Source organism: Bufo bufo, chromosome 9, assembly GCF_905171765.1.
Source record: "Bufo bufo chromosome 9, aBufBuf1.1, whole genome shotgun sequence".
NCBI lineage: Eukaryota > Metazoa > Chordata > Amphibia > Anura > Bufonidae > Bufo > Bufo bufo.
In genome coordinates this window covers 139,853,847-139,880,479 of record NC_053397.1, presented here as the reverse complement: position 1 = coordinate 139,880,479, position 26,633 = coordinate 139,853,847, and the positions used below count along the sequence as shown (strand labels likewise).

At 45.1% G+C, this 26,633-nt stretch overlaps 1 protein-coding gene across 2 annotated transcripts in view; it reads left to right on the top strand.

The window, feature by feature from the left end:
• EP300 (E1A binding protein p300) overlaps positions 1-26,633 on the top strand; it is a 256,187-nt gene that overhangs the window by 108,702 nt on the left and 120,852 nt on the right. For both annotated transcript variants that reach the window (XM_040408432.1, XM_040408434.1), the window contains exons 15-16: positions 9,713-9,895; positions 23,833-23,986. In XM_040408432.1, the coding sequence (XP_040264366.1) occupies positions 9,713-9,895; positions 23,833-23,986 (337 nt within the window). The remainder of the gene's footprint in view (positions 1-9,712; positions 9,896-23,832; positions 23,987-26,633) is intronic.

Here is a 26,633-nt window from a genome sequence, read left to right as displayed (position 1 = left end):
CTAAATATATTGTTCTACATGTCTTTGATTAAAAAAAAATGTTTGGGTAAAAAAAAATGGTTTGGGTAAAAGTTATAGCGTTTACAAACTATGGTAGAAAAATGTGAATTTCCGCTTTTTGAAGCAGCTCTGACTTTCTAAGCACCTGTCATGTTTCCTGAGGTTCTACAATGCCCAGACAGTAGAAAAACCCCACAAATGACCCCATTTCGGAAAGTAGACACCCTAAGGTATTCGCTGATGGGCATAGTGAGTTCATAGAACTTTTTATTTTTTGTCACAAGTTAGCGGAAAATGATTTTTTTTTTATTTCTTACAAAGTCTCATATTCCACTAACTTGTGACAAAAAATAAAAACTTCTATGAACTCACTATGCCCATCAGCGAATATCTTGGGGTGTCTTCTTTCCAAAATGGAGTCACTTGTGGGGTAGTTATACTGCCCTGGCATTCTAGGGGCCCTAATGCGTGGTAAGTAGTTTGAAATCAGAATCTGTAAAAAATGGCCGGTGAAATCCTAAAGGTGCTCTTTGGAATGTGGGCCCCTTTGCCCACCTAGGCTGCAAAAAAGTGTCACACATGTGGTATCTCCGTACTCAGGAGAAGTTGAGCAATGTGTTTTGGGGTGTCATTTTACATATACCCATGCTGGGTGAGAGAAATATCTCGGCAAAAGACAACTTTTCCCATTTTTTTTTTTTATACAAAGTTGGCATTTGACCAAGATATTTATCTCACCCAGCATGGGTATATGTAAAATGACACCCCAAAACACATTCCCCAACTTCTCCTGAGTACGGCGATACCACATGTGTGACACTTTTTTGCAGCCTAGATGCGCAAAGGTGCCCAAATTCCTTTTAGGTGGGCATTTTTAGACATTGGGATCCCAGACTTCTTCTCACGCTTTGGGGCCCCTAAAAAGCCAGGGCAGTATAAATACCCCACATGTGACCCCATTTTGGAAAGAAGACACCCCAAGGTATTCAATGAGGGGCATGGCGAGTTCATAAAAAAAAAAATAATAATTTTGGCACAAGTTAGCGGAAATTGATTTTTTGGGTTTTTTTTCTCACAAAGTCTCCCTTTCCGCTAACTTGAGACAAATATTTCAATCTTTCATGGACTCAATATGCCCCTCAGCGAATACCTTCGGGTGTCTTCTTTCCAAAATGGGGTCATTTGTGGGGTGTTTGCCAGGGCAGTACATTTGAGGGTCTCCGCAATCATTACATGTATGGCCAGCATTAGGAGTTTCTGCTATTCTCCTTATATTGAGCATACGGGTAATAAGATTTTTTTTTTCCGTTCAGCCTCTGGGCTGAAAGAAAAAATGAATGGCACAGATTTCTTCATTTGCATCGATCAATGTGGATAAAAAAAATCTCTGCCAAAAAAAAAAGGAGGGGAAAGGCGTCTGCCAGGACATAGGAGCTCCGCCCAACATCCATACCCACTTAGCCCGTATGCCCTGGCAAACCAGATTTATCCATTCACATCAATCGATGTGGATGAATAAATCATTGCCAGGATTTTTTATTTTTTTTTTTATATTAAGTGTTTGCCAAAGCATATGAACACCGCCGCCTCCTCAGCTCATATGTGTCGGCAAACGTATCTTTTACTGCAGAGGAGAAATCTCGTCTTGCAGTGCCGCATACACCGACTTGTGTGTAATCTGACAGCAGCGCAATGCTTCTGTCAGAATGCACATCAGTGCTGCAGCTAGTCGATCGGTTGGTCCACCTGGAAGGTAAAAAAAAACAAAACAAAAAAGAAAAAACCAGGCCGCAACGCAATAAATTTATTAACTTTATAATAACTTTTGAACAGAACATATAAACTTTTTTTTAACTTTTTGAACTGAAAGTTAACTTTTTTGCTTACTTTTTTTTTTTTTTTTACCTTTTATAGGACAAACCTCTCCTTTCCCATGGGACAATGTGCAAAGCGCAAATCGCCCAAAGATGTGGCGAAGTACATTATGCACTTTATCCCAGGTGAAAGGAGAGGTTTGCAGCAGCTGTGAGTAAAAGGGCCCGAATAGCCCTGTGTGCCTGTCCTGTGAGATGCAATCCCTATGCTAAGTGTACCTGTGTGTGGTTCTTCCAGAAACACTCTCCAAAGCATAGGGCAGGGTGGTCAGGACAGAAATAGCGGGTGTCACGCCTTATTCCACTCCTGCTACAGACACCACATCTTTTTCGGGGTGACGGTTGGGTTGAGGTACCAGGAACGACACTGGGGAAATGTCGCTCGTGTAGACGGCTAACTACACTGGTGGATGGGGCCACGGAACCTTCTGGATACAGGAGGTTCTCGATGATCTCTTCCTGAAATTTGAGGAAGGATCCTGTTCTCTCAGCCTTACTGTAGAGAACAAAACTATTATATGCAGCCAATTGAATTAAATATACAGACACCTTCTTATACCAGCGTCTGGTGCGTCGGGAAACTAAATACGGAGACAACATCTGGTCATTGAAGTCCACCCCTCCCATGAGCAAATTATAGTCGTGGACACAGGGGCTTTTCAATGACACGGGTTGCTCGCTCAATTTGGATTGTCGTGTCTGCGTGAATGGAGGAGAGCATGTAAACGTCACGCTTGTCTCTCCATTTCACCGCGAGCAGTTCTTCGTTACACAAGGCAGCCCTCTCCCCCCTTGCAAGACGGGTGATAACGAGCCGTTGGGGGAAGCCCACGCGACTAGTTCGCGCGTGCCACAGCAGCCAATCTGTTCTAGGAACAAATGCCTGAAGAGGGACACACTTGTGTAGAAATTGTCCACATAAAGATGGTACCCCTTGTCAAATAAGGGTGACACCAAGTACCAGACTGTCTTCCCACTGCTCCCCAGGTAGTCAGGGCAACCGACTGGCTCCAGGGTCTGATCTTTTCCCTCATAGATCCGAAATTTGTGGGTATAGCCTGTGGCCCTTTCACAGAGCTTATACAATTTGACCCCATACCGGGCGCGCTTGCTTGGGATGTATTGTTTGAAGCCAAGGCGCCCGGTAATATGTATTAGGGACTCGTCTATGCAGATGTTTTGCTCTGGGGTATACAAATTTCTGGTTGAAGTGGTCTATGAGGGCCGAATTTTGTGGAGCCAGTCAAAAGCTGGGTGGCCTCTGGGACGGGAGGTGGTGTTGTCGCTAAAGTGCAGGAAACGCAGGATGGCCTCAAATCGTGCCCTGGACATAGCAGCAGAGAACATGGGCATGTGATGAATCGGGTTTGTGGACCAATATGACCGCAATTCATGCTTTTTGGTTAGACCCATGTTGAGGAGAAGGCCCAGAAAAATTTTAATTTTGTAAACTTGGACTGGTTTCCACCGGAAAGGCCCGGGTTGGCGGATATAAATTGAGTGGCATACCGATTTGTTTCTGCCACGACTAAGTCCAAGAGCTCCGCAGTCAAGAACAGCTCAAAAAATCCCAGGGCCGAACTGATCTGAGCTGTCTCAACCCGAACTCCAGACTGGGCAGTGAAAGGGGGAACTAATGGTGCGGCTGAAGTTGGTGACTGCCAATCAGGATTTGCCAGCACCTCAGGGACTCTAGGGGGTCTACGGGCCTGTCTGTGCGGTGGCTGCGACGGGGTACCTACTGCACGTGCCACCGTACCAGCTTCAACTGCCCTTCTGGTGCTCGCCACTTCACCATGTTGTACAGCAGTGCTGGTACTAGGTCCAGGGAGGGCTGCGCTGCTGGTGTATGCCTCACCACGTGATCCGACAGCGCCAGCCCCACTCTTCTGCTTTTGAAGCGGATACTGCACAACCTGTGGTCTAGCGACACTGGGCCGGGTACGCCTGGTTCTATCAGGGACCTTAACCTCCTCGTCTGAACTTTGGGTCAGACTGCCACTGCTTTCTACAGGTTCATATTCTGACCCGCTAGATTCGTCAGATGAGGGTTCCCATTCCTCATCCGACTGGGTCAGAATCCTGTAGGCCTCTTCAGAAGAATACCCCCTGTTTGACATTTGGACTACTAAATTTAGGGGTATTCCCTGAGACTACCCAAGAAAAAAAGCAAGCCTGTCTTACAAAGGGGAGGATAGCGAAATACCGGAGGCCGCTGCGATTGATAAAAAAATATCGCCGCAGTGCTTGTAAAGTGATTGTGCAGTGATCAAAAAAATATATTTTTTTTGTCACTGCGGCGGGGCGGGTGTGGGTGAACGCACACGTGTGGGCGACCGATCAGGCCTGATCGGGCAAACACTGCGTTTTGAGTGGAGGGCGAACTAAGGTGACACTAATACGATTATAGATCTGACTGAGATCAGTTTTGATCACTTACAGATACTATAAAAGTACAAATGCTGATTAGCGATACGCTAATCAGCGAATCAGTGACTGCGGTGGGCTGGGCGCTAACTGACGCTAAACTACCTAACCAAGGGGCCTAAACTATCCTAAAACCTATCAGTCCATACCAGTGGAAAAAAAAAGTGACCGTTTACACTGATCACTTTTTTCCTTTCACTAGGTGATTGACAGGGGCGATCAAGGGGTTAATTCAGGTGATGGGGGGTGATCTGGGGCTAAGTGTAGTGTTTGGTGGCTACTCACTGTGATGTCTGCTCCTCTGCTGCAACCAACCGACGAAAAGGACCAGCAGAGGAGCAGACAAGCCATTTAACACATCATATTTACAAATCTAATGTGTTATCTTGCTTTTGATTAGATTTTTTGAAAATCGCCAGCCTGCCAGCCACGATCATTGGCTGGCAGGCTGGTGACGAAATACTTCTTTAACTTTTGCGCGGGCCGGCTTTGAGCGAAATCTCGCGTCTCGCGAGATGAAGCATATATGCGTGACTGTGCGCAGGGCTGCCGCCTCCGGAACGCGATCCTGCGTTAGGCGGTTAAAGAGAACCTTTCACTACTCATCATGTCTGTTTTGGTTGATACATGTGTGTTCAAAATTTCTGACCTTTTTAAGCAGGCTCTTTCATACAACGGTATTGTGGTGATCCTCTGGTATTCCTACCAGAAATGTATGAATAAAATGTGAACCAGTCGGTGGCATGTTCCTGTACTTTTCAGCTGGGGTATACTTAAAAATATCACACTCCAAGCCATTGCTGTGATATTGTCCATGGGGTTGCAATGAGTAGATTTAATTAAATCTCTTCAAAGTGGTTTCTCTTTCTCGCACATTCCATTGGGGGACACAGACCATGGGTATAGCCTAGAGGTCATTACTAGGAGGAGACACTATGCAAATAAAAATAGAAAGCTCCTCCTCCCTGGCCTATACCCCCATGTTCCACCGGGAGGACCCCAGTTCTTGCTTGGTGTCGGATAAGGAGGATGACATTCTTTCTACTCCCGTTTATTATTTTTTGCTACGGACGCAGGGTCGCAATTCTGCTTCCCTGGTCTCTTGGTGGAGCAAGCGCCGGGGTCGAATTGACGTCCCCGGCTACCTCCAACCCTCCCCCAGAATTTAAGTGGAACCGGGCTCGAGCTGCAGCTCCGGCGGCCTACCAGATTCGGGGTCACCTTCCTGCCCTCCTCCAGATCACTGCCACTCCTTGTGCCAGCTGACTGAGAGGTGACCTCCGCTGGTGTGGATTTGAGGGCGAAGACTACAGGACGCAGATAAGTACACTGCCTACTCTGTCTCCCGATGTGACGCTAGGACTGCTTGGTGGGGGGTTTGAGGGAAAAGAGGATACCTGTCTGGGGCATCGCTACATTAGCGGCTGCTTCCCTCGGCGGTGTCTAGGGGGCGGTCTCTCCTACCCTTCCGGCAGCCGCGTCTTATTATTTTCATATTTCCCGCGCGCAGTTTTCGCGCCTCCTGACGAGATTTGTGGGCGGCGCTCTGTCTTCTGCTACTTCCGGCTCAGCGCTCTCGGCTGCATCGGCTCCACCTTTCCCGGTTGCGTGCTGCAGGAACGGTAGGAGACCCAGGCCCCTTCCATTGCTGGATTACCGCCATCATGCCAAAACCTGGGGCCTCACAAGAATCAGTCGGCCCCTCTGTGGCTATGTAAGGTTTGCTGCTTACCACTTTCGATCTCTGGATCCTGTGACTCTTGCCTTGCCTCTGGACAGGATCATCCTCTTGTCCCTCCTCCCCCTCTCACTCAGCCCAGTCCTCCCTCCGCCCTGTCGGAGCCCGCGGAACCCGCCTGGACCTCTGCCATTTCTAGGGCGGCCGCTGACTTAGCCCAAGTCTCTCGGGCCGCCATGGCCTTCATAGACTGCATGGCGTCTACGGATACTGCGACTAACACCATACCAGTTCCCACAGAGGACGCTCAACCACTAAGAGGCAGCATACACAGCAGCATCCTTCCTCGGATGATTCTACAGGGTGGGCCATTTATATGGATACACCTTAATAAAATGGGAATGGTTGGTGATATTAACTTCCTGTTTGTGGCACATTAGTATATGTGACGGGGGAAACTTTTCAAGATGGGTGGTGACCATGGCGGCCATTTTGATTCCAACTTTTGTTTTTTCAATAGGAAGAGGGCCATGTGACACATCAAACTTATTCTGAATTTCACAAGAAAAACAATGGTGTGCTTGGTTTTAACGTAACTTTATTCTTTCATGAGTTATTTACAAGTTTCTGACCACTTATAAAATGTGTTCAATGTGCTGCCCATTGTGTTGGATTGTCAATGCAACCCTCTTGTCCCAGTCTTCACACACTGATAGCAACACCGCAGGAGAAATGCTAGCACAGGCTTCCAGTATCCGTAGTTTCAGGTGCTGCACATCTCGTATCTTCACAGCATAGACTATTGCCTTCAGATGATACGAGATGTGCAGCACCTGAAACTACGGATACTGGAAGCCTGTGCTAGCATTTCTCCTGCGGTGTTGCTATCAGTGTGTGAAGAGTGGGAGAAGAGGGTTGCATTGACAATCCAACACAATGGGCAGCACATTGAACACATTATAAGTGGTCAGAAACTTGTAAATAACTAATGAAAGAATAAAGTTACGTTAAAACCAAGCACACCATTGTTTTTCTTGTGAAATTCCCAATAAGTTTGTCACATGACCCTCTTCCTATTGAAAAAACAAAAGTTGGATTCAAAATGTCCGACTTCAAAATGGCCGCCATGGTCACCACCCATCTTGAAAAGTTTTCCCACCTCACATATACTAATGTGCCACAAAAAGGAAGTTAATATCACCAACCATTCCCATTTTATTAAGGTGTATCCATATAAATGGCCCACCCAGCCTCCTAGGTTAGGGTGGTGTTCTACAGACCCGGACGGTGCAGGGGCTTTGGTCGGCGGAGGAGGCCCGCCTTCCGATCAACGTGCTGGAGCTCAGAGCAATTTTCCTCTCCCTTTCTCACTGGACTCCTCTCCTGGCAAGTCTCCCGGTAAGGGTCCAGTCGGACAATGACACCGCCGTGGCTTACGTGAACCACCAGGGCGGGACCCGCAGCCGGACGGTGATGCAGGAGGCGGAGAGGATCCTCCAGTGGGTGGAGACCCATGTTCCAGTACTATTGGCAGTGTACATCCCAGGGATCGACAATTGGAAGGCAGACTTTCTCAGCCGCAACACGGTGGAACCAGGAGAGTGGTCCTTAAATCCGGAAGTTTTTGAGGACCTCTGTCGCAGGTGGTAGCGCCCGGGTGTCGACCTAATGGCGTCCTGGGTCAACAACAAGGTTCCCACGTTTCTGGCCCGTGCTCGCGACCCGGAGGCGTACGGAGTGGACGCGCTGGTGTCTCCGTGGCGAGGCTTCCCTCTCCTTATGTCTTTCTGCCTCTGCTGATTGATTGGCGCAGCCAATAGCAGGCGGTGACGGGGACGAGCCTCCCTAGCGTCACTGTATAAGGGCTTGTTTTTTGAGTAACGAACTGTTACATATACGACTCTTTGATCACTGTTCAATTTTTTGGGGGGCGGTGAGGGGGTGGTGAGATGACTAAAAATAAATGGCGAATTGTGTTTTATTTTTTATTTTTTCCCCATTACAGCGTTCACTGCACAGGAAAATTTTGCCATTAGGGGGCTAGTATATGGGATCTTTTGATCCCTTTTGCTATTCACAGTAATAGAGATCTATTAGGGTGAATAGGATTGTTACATTGTTCATGTTGAGCTATGCCTCATATATAGTTCAGTATGAAGATTGCCATGAAAGGCTTCAGCAGTGTTCAGGCTGTCATGGCAAACTATCGGAGCCCCGTGATTTCACTGTGGGGGCTCCGATCGGAAGGCAGAGGAAGCCGCATCCCTCTGCATAACTCCACAGGTGCTGCAATCAACATTGATTGCTGCATGGGAGGGGTTAAATGACGGGAGTAGCGCGATCATGTATGGAGTGTGCTTACTGCAGAGGCCTGCGCTATACAAACACAGGCGCCTAATGCCTTACGCGTATGGCATTATGCGTTAAGAGGTTAAAAGGGCTGTGCCAAGTTTTACTGTAATCCCCTATTCACAGAATAGGGGGAAACTGATTTATGGAGGTCTGACTGCTGGGACCTCCATTATCCCCAGAACGTTGGTGCTGTTCCCCTGATCTGATAGAGTGGCAGGTTGGGCATGTCTCTTTCTCTCTATTTATTCTTTATGGGGCCGTCAGAAATTGAGCTATATCTGGCAGTCCCATAGAGAATGAATCAAGCGACGGGGCTGAAGTGTGACCTGCCACTCCATCAGATCAGTGGGAGTCCCAGTGGTTGAACCCCCACCGATCAGTTATTTATCCCCTATCCCAGTGTTTCCCAACCAGTGGGCCTCCAGCTGTTACAAAACTACAACTCCCAGCATGCCCGCATAGCCAAAGGCTCTCCGGGCATGCTGGGAGTTGTAGTTTTGCAACAGCTGGAGGCACACTGGTTGGGAAACGCTGCCCTATCCTATTGCACAACCCCTTTTAGATTAGTAGAAATAATGGGGTATGGTGTATTGCTATACATAGGTTCACACGATGCTGTTCTTTTGAGACAGAATCCTCTCTCCTAGGTTCTCAGTGTTTGGTACGTGTACACTTTGGGTTACAAATCGTGTGAGTAGTGAAGGGATGGAGCTAGTACTGTCCTGATGCTCTCCGAGGGAAGCATGTAGTTGTAAGATGTACAGATCACAACCATGTCTTTTATTTCTGTGTAAAAAGTGAAATGTATTCTAGAGTGTTATTTTCAGGCCGTGTTCACATCTCTGTTCAGGAGGTCTGTCGGGATGTTCTGGTATTGCTGGATCCTTTACTTCACCACTAGATCCCCACTGACTGCACTGAGGTCCGGCGGTGATCTGACCAGTTTCTGGCATAGAGGCCGGATTTCAGCTAGGCAAAAAAATGTTGCATGCATCTCCTAAACGGAGATGTGAACGTGGCCTTGGTGTAAGCATGTCTCAGGTCCGTGTACATTCCGAGTGCGTATGTCCATTCCACAAAAAAATAGAATGTCCTGTTATCTGCATAACTGACAAGGCTAGGACTGTTCTATTAGGGGCAGCTATTCCGTTGCGCAAAATATGGAATGCACATGGATGTCATCCGTATTTTTTGTGGATCCGTGATTTGTCGTGTGCATAAGGCCTTACTGTGCATAGAGAGAAAGTTGTGAAAGTAGTAGACAGTGTAAAACTATGAAATCAACTGGTGAAATGTACAATAATTATTCAGTCTTCATAGAAGACAAATTGCCACCCCCTAGCATCCAGTACGAATTATTTATAAATTCTCTATCAAACAGCTTTCACAGCAAACGGCTGTTATGGAGGGACCAACATCCAATCCGCCATCAACTAACAGCCCTGATATGAGTTCACAGCAACCTACTAGTGAGCAGTTGGTCCAAGAAGTTAAGATGGAAATAAAACAGGAAGAACCAGCGGTGGATGAGCCTTTAGCTGAGCCCAAAGATGAACCACTTGAGGTAAAGTATATATACATTTTTATTGCTTTGTAGTTTTGTAGACCAGAGGGAGTAAGATGCTATACTCCTTCAGTTCCTTTCTATTCGACATTCATAATGCTGTGCTCTGAGTTATTGCCCCGGTTTATAGACCCAACCGTAAGGCTCTTTCATGAAAATCCATAGTTCCTGTCACCATGTGGATAATTACACTAATTGCATTGCTTGGTGACCACTTCTACCATAACACAGCACCTGCAGAGATGTGAGACCCAGCAGCCCAACTCTACTGCTGCGGTGAGACTATGGCTTCTTTCACACGAGCGTGACTGATTAGGTCTGCATACATTCAGGGAAACTCGCACCATTTTGCAAGCAAGTTCTCAGTTTTGTCTGATTTGTGTTCAGTTTTTTCTGCACGGGTGCAATGCGTTTTGAAGCTTTTTTCACACGCTTGATAAACTGAAGGTTTACAAACAACATCTCTTAGCAACCATCAGTGAAAAACGCATCGCACTTGCTTGCGGATGCAATTCTTTTTCCTGTGAAGCGCCATTCTCTTCTATGGGGCCAGGGCTGCGTGAAAAATGCAGAATATAGAACATGCTGCGTTTTTCACGCAACGCTGAACCGATGCGTGAAAAAAAAAAATGCTCGTACACAGACCCATTGAAATGAATGGGTCAGGATTCAGTGCGGGTGCTTAGGCGTTCACGTCATGCATTGCACCCACGTGGAAAATTTGCTTGTGTGAAAGGGGCCTAAGGGTACAAGTATACTGCGATTATGGGTGCAAAATGTGTTGCATGCATGTAGCACAGTGTAACAGGATTGCCATAGTAATGAGTGGGGTCGCAGCATAACTCGCACATTTGCCGTCATGGTTTCAGCAAATGTTCTAGTTGTGCTGCGACCCAATTTATTTCTGTAGCAGCCCCGCTGCACTGGATCTTTGGTTGCATGACAGCTGTCACTCCCAAAATAGCTGTCCAGATGTACCCTATGTCCCTTTTGCACTGTGCCACATTAACCCAATAGTACAGCACTGCAGCAATCGGAACCACCATGTACTACTGCTCCATTCAATCTCCTTTACATCTGGTATCGAGAAGTATAATTAATCAGAAAATAAATACAGATTAACGTTAATAGGGGCAGCTGCAACTCAAATTATTTACCTCTTTGTTCACACCCTACAGATTGCATAAATGAAAACTTGAAAATATCCATCCTTAGCATCATTTTGAAAAAACATCCATTGGCCATCTGTCACCCATAGGCTCCCTTGTTAAACTGAAATAGTATACATTAAACAATTTACAGGTACAGCTCAATAAATTAGAACACCATTGAAAACCTAGTTTCAGTAATTCAGTTCAAAAAGTGAAACACTATCCCTTTCAAGTATTTCTTTTAATGTTGATGATTATGGTGTACAGCTAATTAAAACAAGGTGAAGAAAGAAAAAGAGGGTTAATCCTGTACTCCTGTGGAAGGAGATATGGGATAAACACACAGGGCGCCAGAGGTGGAGACCAGAGTGGAGGGAAAGGTTAATAATATATATGAAATAATTTAGAGTCCACGAGATACTGAACAGTGAGATCCTAGGACAGAAGCAGGGCAGCCTAGGTGATTGACTATAAGCAAGGATGCAATATAGTAGTAATGAAATGAGGAAAAAAGGAAAAAAAATCACCAAGTGGCGCCTGACTGCTATTAAAATGAATGTACGTAAATCAATAAAATGTACACCGATAAGAAGAACTGAAGATAAATAAATAAATACCCCTTACCATTAAAAAAGGAAGGGGGAACTTTAGTGCTCAGTGGCCATATGATAAAACCATAAAACAGCTGGTAATTAATATCAAATGGAGAACATAAAAACATGTAAAAGGTGATATACACCACACTCACTTCAGCAGGGAGGGGTGTAATGGGATAAAGCTCAAGACACCCAAAACAACCACCTCCCTCGCCTGGCTCGCTTGTAGAATATCTGGAAGATACGGCAGTCCACTACTTAGAACTTCTGGTATATTCCTTTAATAAATAGGTAAGTCAGGTGGGCTCAGCGCGTTTCGGGGATAAACAAACCCCTCAGCAACTAGTTATCCCATACTAAGTAGAGGCAAACTCCCAGGTAAGTACTGGAAGCCACTCAGCGTGCCCAGAAATCCAACCAACAGCACAGAGCGAGGTCAGCCGTTACCAGCCGCACAGCAGACACCACGGCATCCTGCTCAAGCGAGCCAGGCGAGGGAGGTGGTTGTTTTGGGTGTCTTGAGCTTTATCCCATTACACCCCTCCCTGGTGAAGTGAGTGTGGTGTATATCACCTTTTACATGTTTTTATGTTCTCCATTTGATATTAATTACCAGCTGTTTTATGGTTTTATCATATGGCCACTGAGCACTAAAGTTCCCCCCTCCTTTTTTAATGGTAAGGGGTATTTATTTATCTTCAGTTCTTATCGGTGTACATTTTATTGATTTACATACATTCATTTTAATAGTCAGGCGACACTTGGTGATTCCCCCCCCCCCCCCCCTTTTTTCCTCATTTCTGCTAATTAAAACCTAAGTGTCATTATCTGAGAAAATTAGAATATTGTGCAAAAGTTCAGTCTTTTAGACTCATGGTGTCACACTCTAATCAGCTAATCAACACAACACGCCTGCAAAGGTTTCCAAAGCCTTTAAATGGCCCCTCAGTCTGGTTCAGTAGACGACACAATCATGGTGAAGACTACTGGCTTGACGGTCATTGACACTCTCCACAAGGAGGGCAAGCCACAAAAGGTCATTTCTAAAGAAGCTAGCTGTTCAGTGTGTTGTATCCAAGCATATTAATGGAGAGTTGAGTAGAAGAAAAAAGTTGTAGTAGCAAAAGGTGCACAAGCAACAGGGATAACCACAGCCTTGAAAGGATTGTCAAGAAAAGGCCATTCAAGAATTTGGGGGGTATTCACAAGCAGTGAACTGCGGCTGAAGTCAGTGCTTCAAGAGCCACCGTGCACATCCAGGACATGGGCCATAAGGGTCCATTCACATGTCCGTATGTGTTTTACAGATCCGCAAAACACTGACATCGGCAATGTTCATTCCACACATTGCTGGCACTATAACAGAAAATGCCTTTTCTTGTCCACAGTTACGGACAAGAATAGGAAATGTTATGTTTTGTTTTTGGGAACGGAATTGCGGATCTGGAAATGCGGATGCGGACAGCACATAGCATCCGTTCCAGCCCCATTGAAAAAAAGTGTCCGCAAAATCCGGAACGGATCTGGAAAAAAATTGCAGACGTGTGAATGGACCCTAACTGTCACATTCCTTGTGTCAAACCACTCATGGCCCAGAGACCATGTCGGAAGTATCTTACCTGGGCTAAGGAGAAATGGGACTGGACTATTTTTATTGCTCAGTTGGCCAAAGTCCTGTTTTCAGATGAAAGAAAATTTTGCATTTCATGTCAATGGCCGCAGGTCCGTTGAGCTCCCGCATACTCTCAGGCTTTTTATCCTATTACACTGATTTATATATCCTACCTGGACCCCCTGAAACTTCCCTAAGGTGTACTGAACCTTCCGGTAGCAAGATCCTGAGGAGCGGCGCGAAAATGGCCAGCCGGAGAGGAGCTAAAGGTGCCGACGGGGACCTCCAAGATGGCGCCGGACCCGACACTCCGACGCCGGGAGCGCACTGGGGAGGTTTAGCGCGAAGCTGCAGCCAAGCTGGGCAGGTATGCCCGTACTACCACCTCTTCCCCAGCAAAAGACTCCAGCGGCAAGCGCTATAATCCTCCTGCAGATGATGGCCCTGACTCAGAGGGGGAAGGTGCTGCTGTAGAGGCTGCAGCTGAGCATACCTCTACTAAAAGTTACCCCCTGCTGCCCTGTAAGATCAGAGCTGAGCTGGATGCCTTGGATTCAGAGCCAGAGGAACCCACTCTTAAAGATGTCCTGCGAGCCATTACTAAATGCAGTAAGTCCTTAACTGCTCTCGCAATGCAAGTGGGTACTATTAAAGAGGACGTGTCCATAGTGCGCCATGACTTTAAAAGGCTGGCGGAACGCACCACTACTCTGGAAGGCTGCATGGGGGATTTGGAGGACGCCATACCACCTCTCAGAAGAGAAACAAGTGAACATGCACATAACTGGATGCTATTGTGGCCAAACAGGACTATTTGGAGAACAGTCTGCGTAGAAATAATGTGCGGATTGTGGGAGTGCCGGAGAAAGTGGAGGGACCGAACCCTACTGATTTCTTTGAAAACTGGATTAAGGAGCAATTTGGGACGGAGTCCTTGACCCCACTTTTCACAATAGAAAGAGCTCACCGGGTCCCGACTCGTCCCTTTCGACCAGGGGCTCCACCCAGACCGGTGCTTATGAAAATACTTCACTACAAAGATCGGGACATTATCCTCAGAAAGGCTCGTGAAATGGCCGCAATAGCTATTAACGGCCAGAAGGTGTCACTCTTCCCCGACTACTCCCTGGATGTCCAGAAAAGGAGGATGAGATTTCTGGAAATAAAGCGTCGACTGCGAGGACTTAATGTGTCTTACTCAATGCTATATCCAGCAAAATTGAGAGTAGTTGCCTTTGGGACTACCGCCTTTTTTGAAGACCCGAGAGAAGTGGTGCGTTGGCTGGATCGGCATGGGCGTCAACTCCGCGCGGCGGAGCGAGACCGAATCATCTCTACTCTTGACTGTCACTGAATATTTGGGTATAATGTACTGAGAGCATGCATGAGAATGTGGGCCTGAGTATGTGTACAGATGTGTACTAGAGTTTCTATTCTGATTGCAATGCTTTCTTTCCTATTAAGAGAAATATGGGGGGGTCTGTGGAGGCTGTATGGTGTAGTTAGAATTGAGTTAATATTACAATTACTTAGTCCGAGGGAGCAACAGTGGCGGGTGTTAGGACTCTACAGGCCTCAATGATTGTGGAATCTATTTTCATTGTTCCGTGTTATGTTTTAGAGTTTATTTTTGCATTTGACTACCTCGCCCCTCACGGGGTAAGTTAACTTTGGGGCTGGGCCCGGTAGCGCTGACAGGTTTTTGTTATTGAACCCACGCTCCTGTTATGGGAGCTTTTGCGGGGACCTGTTGGTGCGGCCGGTATCCGTCATTTTGCAATATGGTTCAAGAAAATCCAGCTCCACTTCAGTAAAGGAAAAATTAATTTTACTTGCGGTAAAATCACATCCAGTTACAGTTACAAAGTCGTTGTCTATGCGTTTCAGGCTACTGAATACAATTCGCGCCCTTACTCATGACACTGTCATGAGTAAGGGCGCGAATTGTCTTCAGTAGCCCGAAACGCGTAGACAACGACTTTGTAACTGGATGTGATTTTACTGCAAGCTAAATTAATTTTTCCTTTACTGAAGTGGAGCTGGATTTTCTTGAACCATATTGCAAAAGGACGGATACCGGCCGCACCAACAGGTCCCCGCAAAAGCTCCCATAACAGGACTGTTTTCCTTTACCGAAGTGAAGCTCGATTTTCTTGAACCATATTGCAATATGTTACCCGGGCCTGACACGGGTCCTCCGTGCTCACAGGTGAAGGTGGGGCAGGTGAGAGCTGCTGAACTTTCTTTTCTTCTATTGTATCCGTCCTTTGGTTCCAGTTGTTTACACGGGGTGGGAGCATGGGGGGTTCTAGGGATTGCGGTCAGGGAAGATTGGGTTCTTAAGAGGTACACTCGATCTGTTCATTTGCTGATATTTGATGACTATGGCTAGCGCTGTTAAACTCTTGAGCTGGAATGTGAGAGGGATTAAAGACGGCAATAAAAGAAAAGCGGTTTTAGACAGTGTAAGTCAGCACCAGCCTCTGATCTGTTGTTTGCAGGAAACGCACTTGCTCCCCTCTGACGTACACTTGCTCACTCCCTCGTGGGCTGGGCATAGCTTTCATGCTACCTACTCGACGTACGCTAGGGGAGTGAGTATTCTTGTAATTGGTTAGGAGATTCGCTCACCTGCGTCTTCTCAGGGTAGGTGCTCAAATCCAAATTTGATACACCCCTCAAAAAACTTTTGGTAGATTTTGATTAAAATATAGGATTGGCACTCGTATATGGAAAAACACTATTTATTAATCAGCTATCCAATATGTTGCTTCTTATAAGATGAAAATGTATAGATAATAGAACACTGATCACTGACAAATAAAATGTAAGGAAGATACAGATAAATACTAAAATGTATCAAAAAATATGCATGTAATATTTAAAACATGAATGAAAAAATAAAATAAAAATGATAAAATAAAATATTTTTTGAGCAGGGACCGGTGGCACTAATTCGTATCTTCTAAATCTCCCAATGTATTACTATTAAGGAGACAGTAGTGTGATCGGTCTCTGTTTACTTGAATAATGCTCCTCCTAATGTTACACCACCTAAAAATATTTTCATAGGATATTTCTGTATAAAAAGTCACACCAATTGTATTAAAAGGTCACGGTATATCAATGCTATGTCAGCAAAATTGTGTCCAAGGATAAATAGTATCTAGTTGGTATCTCCAATGGCAGGTATCTTGATCTTCAAATACTTTGTATAGTATCACACCGCACACTTGGTAATCCTTGTAAAGAATGGCTACTATTATAGTAGCTGTACGCAATGTCCAGGAATTATGAGTCTATAATTAAATTGCCAGAAGAAGTGAACCTTTTAGTAGGTAAATGTTATTTAAACTTATTCACTTCACCTCTTTATATCATGATGATTTGTGTCATATTATTTCACCCACAGGTGTGGGCTTACCTCCGCCTGCACTGCTGTGTAGTAGGGCTTGTTCCTGGTCTTTCCTTCGCTTCTGTGCTGGCGTCCCGGCCGCAGCGTTATTAGAGTCCCTCGTGTATCTCGTGGCTATCTCGTCACGTGATAGTTCTGTGTGAGGGTCACAGGTCTTTACTTTCAGGTGCTGGCGGGATGACTTATTAGAATTCTTCGTTTAAAGAGATGGAGTATTTTAACTCTATTATAGTGCACTATATTGTCTTGAATTCGGGGCATCTGTCCAACTATCACTCCAAACGCGTTTCGGGGAGGCGCTATCCCCTTCCTCAGTGGCTCATTATCCAGAATTGATTTGGTGCTAGGAAATAGTTATGGGCGGCTTTATACAGGATATTATATATCTCCCCAGGAGGTTATCTGATCTTTCTCCGCTACTGACAGTTACTCTGCTGCCGCGCTTGGCGCAGGGAGATAGGTGCTGGAAATTTAACCCGAGCTGGCTGCCTATACTAGATGTAGCGGGTGTTTAAAGCGAAACTAACCGAATTTTTGGATTTTAATTTACCTACCGCCTCAAGACTAATAGTTTGGGACACGTTGAAAGCTTTTCTGCGCGGTCTATTGATAGCGAAGGTTAATAGGAGGAAAAAAGAAACTAGAGAAAAAGTGAGGAGACTGACACAAGAAGTAGCGGAGACGGAAGCTGAGTATATATTAAATCCATCTATAGACTGCTGCTGAATGCACAAAATAGGAGATTTTTTTCAAAAACAGTGGTATTATGAGGAGGGAGAAAAGGCGGGGAGACTATTGGCTCTTTTAACCAAGGCCCAACATCAGTCCAGCTTTATAGCAGCTCTATGTAACTCAGAAGGGAACATCTGTACTTCCCCGGAACAGGTGGTGGAGATCTTGTATTCCTTTTATTCTGATTTATACTCTTCAAAAATTACTGCTTCAGAAACTCGGATGGAGGACTTTCTCACCCCGCTTAGTCTCCCTGCTCTTACTTGAGATCAACAATCCCAGCTAGATGCCCCCATTTCCCTTATGGAATTGGAAACTGCATTGCGAGACATGCCCAATAATAAAGCACCTGGGGGGGATGGTCTGCCGGCTGAAATATACAAAACATACGCCTCTGTGCTCCTGCCCCAGTTGTTGGAGGTGTTTAAAGGGCTTCTGTCACCCCACTAAAGTGTGTTTTTTTTTTTGGGCTAGTTAAATTACTTATATTGCGATATATGAAAATATAATGGTGTTACTTATTTTGATCCAACAGTTTCTTCCAAAAACGAAGTTTTATAATATGTAAATTAGGTCTCTACCACCAAGTAGGGCGGCTACTTGCTGGTAGCTGCTGCAGAAAACCGCCCCCTCGTCGTGTTGATTGACAGGGCCAGCCGGGATCTCCTCCTCCGGCCAGCCCTGTCGGCATTTCAAAAATCGCGCGCCTGTGTTCATTCGGTGCAGGCGCTCTGAGATGAGGAGGCTCGCCTCCTCAGAACTCCCTCAGTGCGCCTGCGCCGATGACATCACCGAAATAGAAGACGTCATCGGCGCAGGCGCACTGAGGGAGTGCTGAGGAGACGAGCCTCCATCTCAGAGCGCCTGCGCCGAATGAACGCAGGCGCAGGATTTTTGAAATGCCGACAGGGCTGGCCGGAGGAGGAGATCCCGGCTGGCCCTGTCAATCAACACGACGAGGGGGCGGTTTTCTGCAGCAGCTACCAGCAAGTAGCCGCCCTACTTGCTGGTAGAGACCTAATTTACATATTATAAAACTTCGTTTTTGGAAGAAACTGCTGGATCAAAGTAAGTAACACCATTATATTTTCATATATCGCAATATAACTAATTTAACTAGCCCAAAAAAAATCACTTTAGTGGGGTGACAGAAGCCCTTTAAGGAGGCTCAAATTGGTAATTCCCTCCCAGCTTCTATGAATGAAGCCATTATTGTGGTTATTCCAAAACCAGGGAAGGATGATTTAGAGGCAGAATCATATCGACCCATTTCTTTGTTGCAGGTAGACGTCAAACTGCTAGCGAAGGTGTTGGCTAACCGCTTGAACTCTGTGATCACGTCCGTGATCCACTCTGATCAAGCCGGATTCATACCTAACATGTCGACAGCAGGGAATATTAGACGACTGTACCTGGCTATCCAGGTGGGCCAGATCCACGCGGCGGTCGCGTCCTTGGATGCGGCCAAAGCGTTCGATAGTGTGGAATGGCAATACCTCATTATGGTGCTAAAAGCCATGGGATTTGGGTCAGGATTTATTAATTGGATCCGGGTATTGTACGCATGCCCTACAGCTAGACTACAAGTGAATGGCAGGCTTTCTGACTCCTTTTGAATTACACAGAGGGACTAGGCAGGGGTGCCCCCTTTCGCCACTTTTGTTTGCGATCGGGGTGGAACCTTTGGCAGCAGCTCTCAGGAAGGCACAGGCAGTGAAGGGTATCACTTGTGGGTCGGTAACGGAAAAGGTTGCTTTCTATGCGGATGACCTTTTGCTGTTTCTAGACTGGACTTCTCTACCGGCAGCTATGGAGATTATTAATAATTTTGGATATCTTTCTGGCTTGACAATTAATTGGGCAAAGTCGGTACTAATGCCTTGGGGGGGTTCACAGATGTACGGCGGGCTTACAGATTGTATCCTCCAAGTATCTAGGTGTCCAGATATCAACGAATCCTCAGGATTTTATCCGTCTGAATTTATTGCCGCTAATGGATAAGTTCAGACTGAAGGTCCAAGTATGGATTAAGCTCCCTTTGTCGCTCATTGGCCGCACTAATATGTTGAAGATGATCCTTATGCCACAACTTTTGTATATGTTACATAATGCCCCGACCTGGATCCCATTACGAATATTATAATATTATATACTATCAATGCAATATTTCGACATCTCATCTGGAAAAAAAGATTATATAAAACAGCCGTTAGTACGTTGCCTTTCTTTTGGTGCGTCGCGAGTTCCAATTGTGAAGTGGGTACTGTTGACATATACAGATGCGTTTCTTTAAATGACCGCGCTGCTCCAGAGCAAAGCAGAAAAATCCTCCCTTCCAGATCACACAAAACTCCCTTGGATATGGGAAAGCTGTCAGCTCACTTGGATTCATCTTTCCTTTGGGAACCTTTGTGAGAAATCAAGGTTGCCACAAATAGTGACGTACAATCACATAAGTTTAAAGGGCTTCTGTCACCCCCAAAACACATTTTTCATTTTTGGGCTTGTTAAAATCCTTATTGAGCGACTATTCCTATATAGGGCTCTTACCTTGGTCTGTGGCTTTGTTTCATAAAAAAATCGATCTTTTAAAATATGCAAATGACTTCACTACCAGCAAGTAGGGCGTCTACTTGCTGGTAGCCGCCGCATCCTCCTTTTAAAAAACCGCCCCCTCCTCCTGTTGATTGAAAGGGCCAGCGAGCGCTCTCCTCCTCCGGCTGCCCCTGTCAGCATTTCAAATCCTGCACCTGTTTTCGGCGCAGGCGCTCTGAGAGAAGGATGCTCGCCTCCTCGGCACTCCCTCAGTGCGCCTGCGCCGATTACGTCACCGAAAGAGATGTCATCGGCGCAGGCGCACTGAGGGAGTGCTGAGGAGGCGAGCGTCCTTCTCTCAGAGCGCCTGCGCCGAATGAAGACAGGCGCGGGATTGGAAATGCTGACAGGTCCAGCCGGAGGAGGAGAGCGCTCGCTGGCCCTGTCGATTTAACAGGAGGGGGGGATGTTTTTTTAAAAGGAGGATGCGGCGGCTACCAGCAAGTAAACGCCCTACTTGCTGGTAGTGAAGTCATTTGCATATTTTAAGATCGATTTTTAATGAAACGAAGCCACAGACCAAGGTAAGAGCCCTATATAGGGAATAGTCGTTAAAATCCTTATTGAACAAGCCCAAAAATGAAAAATGTGTTTTGGGGGTGACAGAAGCCCTTTAAACTGCAAGGTTTTATTGTACTTACAAGATCAAATAAGGTAACAGGCAGTATGTATAAATCTTTCACCCAACCCGGGTTTCGCTTTGGAAAGCTTCGTTAGGGGGTATACCCCTGACAAAGCTTTCCAAAGCGAAACCCGGGTCGGGTGAAAGATTTATACATACTGCCTGTTACCTTATTTGATCTTGTAAGTACAATAAAACCTTGCAGTTTAAACTTATGTGATTGTACTTCTCTATTTGTGGCAACCTTGATTTTTCCCAAAGGTTCCCAAAGGAAAGGTGAATCCAAGTGGTCTGACCGTTTTCCCATATCCAAGGGAGTTTTGTGTGATCTGGAAGGGAGGATTTTTCTGCTTTGCTCTGGAGCAGCGCGGTCATTTAAAGAAACGCATCTGTATATGTCAACAGTACCCACTTCACAATTGGAACTCGCGACGCACCAAAAGAAAGGCAACGTACTAACTGCTGTTTTATATAATCTTTTTTTTCCAGATGAGATGTCGAAATATTGCATTGATAGTATGAAATATTCGTAATGGGATCCAGGTCGGGGCATTATGTAACATATACAAAAGTTGTGGCATAAGGATCATCTTCAACATATTAGTGCGGCCAATAAGCGACAAAGGGAGGTGAATCCAAGTGATCTGACCGCTTTCCCATATCCAAGGGAGTTTTGTGTGATCTGGAAGGGAGGATTTTTCTTCTTTGCTCTGGAGCAGAGCGGTCTATTTTTAAAGAAACGGAAAAAAAAAGATACCTCGTATAAGGCTTACTGTTTTGTGTAGACCCAAAACTCAAGGGGGGCTGAGCGTCCCTGACCCGCGGATGTATTATATTGCAGCCCAATTGCAACACCTTCGGGGATGGGGAGAGATGGATAAGTTAAAGAGGACTTTTCACTTGTAAAAACTATGTGAACTAAGTATGCTGCCATGTAGAGCGGCGCCCGGGGATCTCCCTGCACTTATATTATGCCCGGGCGCCGCTCCGTTCTCCCGTTATGCCCTCCGGTACCTTTGCTCTTTAAGTTATAGTAGGCGGGTCTTCCCTTGTCCTGTGGGCGTCTCCTTCTCCTAGGCTGCAGCGCTGGCCAATCGCAGCACACAGCTCACAGCCTGGGAGTTTTTCTTTCTCCCAGGCTGTGAGCTGTGCGCTGCGATTGGCCAGCGCTGCAGCCTAGGAGAAGGAGACGCCCACAGGACAAGGGAAGACCCGCCTACTATAACTTAATGAGCAAAGGTACCGGAGGGCATAACGGGAGAACGGAGCGGCGCCCGGGGATAATAGTAAGTGCAGTGAGATCCCCGGGCGCCGCTCTATATGGCAGCATACTCAGTTCACATAGTTTTTACAAGTGAAAGGTCCTCTTTAAATACAGCTGGGAGAGTTGTGCAACAACTTGTTCATAACAAGAATGTAATAGCAGCATTAGAGGGCGGCACTTTTTATGACAAAGGCAGGCAATGTCGTATTTTACGCACAATTCACTCAGTATGGTGGAAAGCTAAAGAGATTGTAGGGATTCAAGGGTATACCCGATTCACCCCAATCTGGCCTAACTATGTATAAGGAGCTAAATATGGTAACTAGTGTAAAAATTTGGGACACCTATGGTCTTAATCGAATGTGTCAGCTGTAAGAATAATTGTCTTAAGTCCTTCAGTATGCTACAGCTAGAGTTTGGATTGCCTAAAACCTTGTTCTATGTCTACCTTCAGCTACGACATGCTGTGCAGATACAGGACTGTAAGGAGAAAATAGTACCTGCTGATACGCATTTGATTATCACTCATACAGCCTCCCAGGGGGATACAAAGGGTGTGATCTCCTCGTATTACTCAAGCTTACTAGAGGCGTTACATAAGGCCTATCCCCTGCAGCTACACGCTAAATGGCAGCAAGGTATCGCTGGCTTGACAACAGAACAATGGGAGGAGGTTTTGGAAGATTTCCCTGTGGTAACGGTGAGTGAGGCCCATAGTCTCACAACTGCTATTACTACACAGAGTATATAGAACTCCGGTCTTGTTACACAGGATGGAATACAGGACGGATGATACTTGCCCTAGATGCGGGGCACACAATGCTGATTTAATCCATTTAATGTTGAACTGCCCGAGGCTGCAGCAATACTGGTCTGATGTCGTGGATCTAATCCGTACTGTGATTGCTATAACTATTGATTTATCTCCTACAGTATGTATATTGGGGTATACTAAAACACCATCTGCTACTCTTGAGCTTATAATAGCCATTTTGAGAATTCTTTACCAGGCAAGGAAGCTAATTGCATTTCACTGGATTGCCTCTGCTCCTCCGGTCATCCAGGATTTAGTGGATAAAATCCATATGCTGGTGAGGCTAGAGAGTTTGTGTATCAAAAACGAGGGAGTAGTAAGAAATACGAGAAAATATGGTCTCTGTGGGTAGCGCACTATAATATTATAGTTTAACATGATAAGCTTGCTGGTCTGTATGACGATGGGTATGTACTGCTTGGTGATTTGTGCGTAAGACTGGTTGATGGATGGCGTGACTACAGGATGTAGTTGTGGAATTGGAGACTAGTTGGAAAATCAAGCACTAGACCACTCTGGCGGTCTTACTGGACACTGGACTTTGGAGAAATATGAGAACTCTTTCGGTGCCTTTTCTGCAGACTTTCGTGCGACCGCAAACTTGGGACTCGGGGTGAGGGGGGGGGGGCATGTGTTTTCGGGGTGTTTGCAATACTAATGTTAAAACTTAATAAAAATGATTTGATTGATAAAAAAATTCTGACATACTGATATTAGGGTTTTCATTAGCTGTAAGCCACAATCCTCAACTTGAAAATAAATTCTTGAAATCACTGTGTAATGAATATGTAATGAGTTTAATTTTTCAATTGAATTACTGAAGAAAATTTACTTTTCGATTTATATTTTCTTGAGATGCGCTTGTACTTTGCCTTGATACCAATTCAATACTAAGTTTCCCCAAATACTTAGAACTCTTCATTGGATATTATTATAGTCAGTGGGGTCATTTATTGTAAGTTTTGGTCCATTGGAAGCTAGATCTGTCAGCATGTCACAGCTTTCATAGTAGATGATAGTCATTATGCTAGCTTGAACAGACACTAATTGTACCAGTTGTAGAAATCGATATATTATCTCATGGTGACTAGAATAACCTAAAGATGAGGTCCATTATTTGGTTATATCTTTAAAAGGAAAAACCTGACCTTTCTACTGAAGACTGCAAACCTGAGCCAATGGAGCCAGAAGAAAATAAAGATGTGAAGCCAGAAATAAAAGAGGAGGAGGATGAGAAACCAGGCATGCCTGCTGCACAATCTTCTCCTACTGGGCAATCAAAAAAGAAAAGTAAGTTTTGACTTTCTGTGAAGTAAAGAAAAAAAGCTGTCATAGAGGTTGAAAGAAAATATTGTGGCTACATATGCATTCAATGGGGTTCTGCACATGGCCACACTATTAATTTCTATGGGAGTTCTGGAGATAGAGGGCACAGCTTGGCTTTTTCAAGAATTCCTATAGAAATGAACGGGTGCACACATGCCCTACCGGCCGCCTCTTTCCTTTCAGCAGGAGGTAAGGGTCCCCCATTCTTGTGATTGGTGGTCCCAGCGATAAGACAACCAACAATCTAATAGTTATCCCCTATCCTGTGGATAGAGGATAACTTGGAGGACCTGTTCATGAATGAATTGCCAGCAGCTTACAGTAAAGGTACAGTTGAATGTCACCAGTTGGGGGGGTGTCCCTGCAGTCTGACACCAGCAGTACTGATTGGACAGTCTGACACTACTGTTAACACCCAGCAGTACTTTTTTTACATACTACTGGCAATATGTTTATAAACTAGAAATAATACAGGAATGGTACAACATAGTAATAATAGGTGCTCCAGAATGGTTACATGGGGAAAGCAAAGTAGTTACTAAAACAAATATGTCCTCTTTAACCAATGGCAAAGAAAACTGTCAGGAGAGGCGCTCAACCTAAGTGCATTTAAGTAGCAAGTTATTTCCAACTACCAGTTCTTACTCAGTACTCCAGAGTGGGTGGATAAAAGATACACTCAAGACACTTGTTCCCCACACCTCTCAAGCGAAGAGTCCCCCAGCTGTCTGAGATGGATCCATTCTGCAGACTTTATTGCTGTGGGCATAGTTTTTCGGGGGTATAAAATCCTCTTCAGGAGTAATAACATTAAAACAAGTTAAAATGGTAGACACGCATTTACATTTTATAGGACGTTCTTGAATGCTGTCAAACAAGTGGAAGGGGATTAAAACTGGTGGAGGACTGAATTCTGAAGCAGAACTCCAGGAGAAACCCAACATGTGATTACCAAGTGCATGGGAGTATCGGGAGTGCGTCTTATTGTGGAACGTACGATGGATACACCCCCAAACCACATGGGGCATATCCAAAACCAGACAAAGAGGAAACTGGGGTGCATCAGCAGAACCGGGATGCGCTCCAAATTAGGATGCAATCCTGAAACATAAAATAAGAGTGTTCCAACCGGGAATGCATGTTTTGGGGTATATAGATTCACAGAATGATCCTGTGTGATGCCAAATTCCATTCATTGATATAATCGCAAATACTATATAACGATTGAAACAAAAATCAGTAGTTATCTCCTGCATGATTTAGAAATCTACAGATAACATTCTGTCATGGCTATGCGTGGCTAGTGAAATACATGTTAAACAGTTATAGGGGGTTAGCAATAATTAGGATTAAAGGGGTTATCCAATTTCTCAACCCCCCCATCACACACGCGCACACACGCACGTATGTACGTACGTACGTACGTACATGTTGGGCCCCTCACCGGTAATATACTTGCCCCGCTCCCGTTCATCAGTGTGCGCAGGGAGAAGCGGCAGTGCGGGGTAAGTATATTACCGGTGAGGGTAATGGTTAAAAAGACACCATATAAAAATAATCCAAATACATATGTTGTGTATATATAGTTGGATAATTTTTATGTGCTGTGACTAAAACATTTTGGTTGGTAATAACTTGCTACCAAATGGAACTTTTGGGTTCAGCAGGTTCTTTGCTGAGTTTTCTTTGGCTTTTTGGTTATGTCGATCTGGTGCCGGTGCCTTCTGGGGACCAATGTATGTGTGTATGTAGAGACACATGTGGTGCAAAATCCTGTATAGCACACCGTGATCGTGAGTAACCCAATAATTCATCTGGCTTTATGTACATATATCCTAACACAGGCAAGAAGCGCACGTATAACCTTGCCATCTACATTAGAACCTACGCTGTAAAATTACCAGCCAGTGTGATGATAAAATCCTATATCTATATTCAATGAAAGGATAAGAGATTATAAAGGCATGAATACATGCAATATTAAATGCAATGAAATAATGGGATTAGCTGCAAATAAGTGGATGATGAAATGACGACAAAATTGACAGAATTTATTACCGTCCAGTAACATAACTTCAGTAAATCTGTTGGGCCATTTTTATATACATTTTTTTTATGCGAGATCTCTGCAAAATTTATACCTGGGTCAATAAAGCCGGTCTTCAAAAAATTCCTCTTTTTTGCATATTGGATGTAAATTTTGGCTTAAATACAGGAGAACTGGAGGATTTAAAGACATGCAACTAGATCAAGAAATTTATTTGTTATAACACTCATTCCAACGGTTAAAAACTAGTATAATTTCAAAGTGCCGTGCTTGTGCTGGGTTAGCTTCTATTCAAGTAAATGGCAGCTGAGGTGCCGTAAGGCTATGTTCACAGTAGCGTAACTAGCGTTCACTGATCTGATGGGCTGTTCTGGCATAAATGTCTACTGGACAAAAAAATGCTGCTGCATGGAAAAACGGCCAGATCACCTCTAGATCCCATTGCAGTCAATAACGATCTGGCAGTACATTGTTGTATCTGGGAATACTGGATACGATGAGCCCTGGTAAAACAACGCTTGCGGTGCATGAGACCTACGGAAACCAGAGTGCTGTGCTGTTTCC